The sequence below is a fragment of the Acanthaster planci genome, linkage group LG05 (genome assembly GCF_054643075.1).
Source record: "Acanthaster planci isolate LZ-2023a linkage group LG05, COTS_SCS, whole genome shotgun sequence".
Lineage (NCBI taxonomy): Eukaryota > Metazoa > Echinodermata > Asteroidea > Valvatida > Acanthasteridae > Acanthaster > Acanthaster planci.
In genome coordinates, this window is record NC_141781.1 from 9,823,485 (window position 1) to 9,826,287 (window position 2,803).

At 42.6% G+C, this 2,803-nt stretch overlaps 1 protein-coding gene across 1 annotated transcript in view; it reads right to left on the minus strand.

The window, feature by feature from the left end:
* Nucleotides 1–237: 237 nt before the first annotated feature.
* LOC110987108 (uncharacterized) overlaps nt 238–2,803 on the minus strand; it is a 4,630-nt gene continuing 2,064 nt past the window's right edge. The window contains exon 2 of the mRNA XM_022249554.2: nt 238–2,094. Within this exon, the coding sequence (XP_022105246.1) occupies nt 1,535–2,094 (560 nt within the window). The 3' untranslated portion in view covers nt 238–1,534. The remainder of the gene's footprint in view (nt 2,095–2,803) is intronic.

Here is a 2,803-nt window from a genome sequence, read left to right on the forward strand (position 1 = left end):
TGATGATGAAATTTCAACATCGCTCCTTTGATCTTAATCTGTTTCCGAGTTGGTTCAAACCGAGAACAAAAGAAGAAATAAAAGTATGAGGCCATAAAATATAACTGCTTTTTAAAAATTTCGGCCAGACCATTTGTCTTTCTTTAACGATAGAGAGCTTTTAATTAAAGTAAATACTAAGCCATGGGATGGAAGCAATTTACTATCCCAATAAAGAATAACTATGTAGGCCGATAATTTTATTGAAACATTCTTACTTTTATTCATCAATTTGCCTCCAAAATATTACGCAAATAAACCTGTTTATGCATATCAAGCAAGCTCCGTAGACATAATATACAAATATTGCCTGTATATTACTTTTTGCGTGAAAAATCAATTACTGAAAAGTAAAAAAAAAAGGGAAAAAAATTAAAATCACAAGTGTATCTCCATAAGAAAGTACAACCAATTTCTTACGTCTTACATCGTGTTCCTTCCTCTATAATCAAACTGAAACTATCATCACCTGCTTGCTGAAATCTAGGACGTTCTTTGAAGTGATATTGGTATTGAGACAGTAATTCAGATCCTTAACTGGGGTGATCATTTTGACACATTTCCAACTGGAGTATACTTGAAACCCAATAGGATGGGACAAGGTTGACTTCTTGCCGTCGAGTTTAATTTGGCATATGTGTCACTGCATTCCCCAGGAGAACTGTCCGATGACTGAACTGGATAAATAGGTGCGACTTCGGGCTTTAGTCTCTTGGTTCCATCCCGGATATACAACCAACACATGTGGCTGACTCGGGTCTATACCGAGTCGTATTAAAGTGAGAGTGGACACTCAAGAGTTAGTGCCTGACAAAGATGTACCTAAGTATGCATGAGTGACCAAAATTATTATATTTGGGTTAACTGCTCAGACATTATAGAGAGCTATATATCGTCTCCGAAAAGCCTATGTACACAACCAGCCTGGGTTTGAATTTTAGAAAGCAATTGCATTACGGTATCTTACAAGATTTAATACAGTTAAGAAAAGAAAAATAAACTTCTGTCTGGCCACAGCGATCAGTGAAATATACCGTTAGTACAACATACTTACAGGTGTAGTTGAATTTTACAGAATTTTAATTAATCTATGCTGCCGAATTTTTCCAATTAATATCAATTACAATTTCTTTGATGAGTGCAGCATCTTTTGTAATGGCATTTAAGTACAGTTTACCTCCAATCTATATATGTACAGTAATATGAACAGACTTCGGTTCTAACAGCGTGATTCGGGTCTTTTTTTTGAGTTATGTATCTGCGGAGGCAAAAGAGTGATTGGATGTGGAAATTGAAATCACTGGTGTAGGTTTTCATCAGCAATTTATTTTTCTTTTGTCTTTCACAAACCGCGATATTTCTCAGCGCGTTAGCTATCATTGAAATCTCTGATTTTATCCGCGCAGTCTGTGTTACCCTTCATGATAATGCCCATGATTGTCACGTGTAACGCAGGTCTTCGGATTTGTGCAGTGTGTTGATTTCCATTGCGTGCTTATAGCTCAGTATTGGCTTGGGAATAGAAACGCATGAAACCATCTCTCCTCTTCCGAATGGCAAAGATGATGGCCACTGTTGCCACGGAGACCAGAAGGAGGACGCCGATGGCGATTCCCGCCGACTTGCCGGAGTTGGACTGGAAATTGTTGCTCTTCGGCTCGGAGTGGATCTTGGACATCTGGGCCGGGTCGCCAGCCACCAACAGGCCGCCTCCCGACTTCTCCCCGCTGTTCTGGTCGCTGACGCCCTGCGTGGCTCCCTTGCCTCCAGCTGACTGCTCCTTGCCCTTTGCCGAGCCGCCGACCGCTCTGCCCGCGCCGACCACGGGCCCACTTCCCGGCTGAGCGGTCCCAGGCGGCACGCTGCCGCCGCCATCTGGCAAGCCGATGCTGCCGTAGTCTTCCTCGCTCGAGCTACTGGAGGATGTGCTACTGCCTGGGACAAAGAACGAGCTGCCCCCCTGGGGATTAGCCAGGCCGACGTCTTGGTCGTCGGGAGTGTCCAGGTTGGCTGGTGGTTGGTCGAATGGCACAGGATTGGCCCTGGCCATGACAACTTAATTGGAAAGCAGAAACAACGAAGAATGCATTACTCCGAGTGTCTGATCTGTTAAAGTCATACTGCACGCCCACAGGAAGCCCCTTGACTTGAACTGTGTGACACTGTCACAGACATTTACATGATTACATCATGCCCTGGGGCAGATAAAAATCTCAAACAAAAACAATTATGTAACATTGCTAGATGCGTACAATACATCAAACCTCAAGACAGAAATCACACAAAACACAGTTTTGTCATTAAACTCTTTAATATGTGTACCGAAATTCTGCAGTTGCTTGTGAACAATACGGGCGATTCACAATAGCGCGCCCCCGAGAGTTTGCAACGCGTTGGCCAACACAATGTGCTAAAGCTGTCTACCCTTTCCAAAAGCGAATTGGGTCGACAGATGTCGAGCATTGGCCATTGTGTTGCAAACTCTCGGAGGCGCGCTGTTGTGAATCGCCTGAATTTATGCTGAAACCTAACTCAAAGTGATCTGTAAAATAAATTCAAAATTGCAAGACTGAAGTAAACCGTTAAAAATTATAATCAAATAATGGTGAAGTAATTCAGCTGGCACCAGTCCAACCAGGTTTGAAAAAGATACAGAAAGCTGGAAATAACATGGAAAACTCTGCTAATGAAGCGAGGAGATTTCCCTTAAATACCGCTTTTTAGTGCAAATGGTCGAGGGATTTTGTTACCACTTGCATTTGAA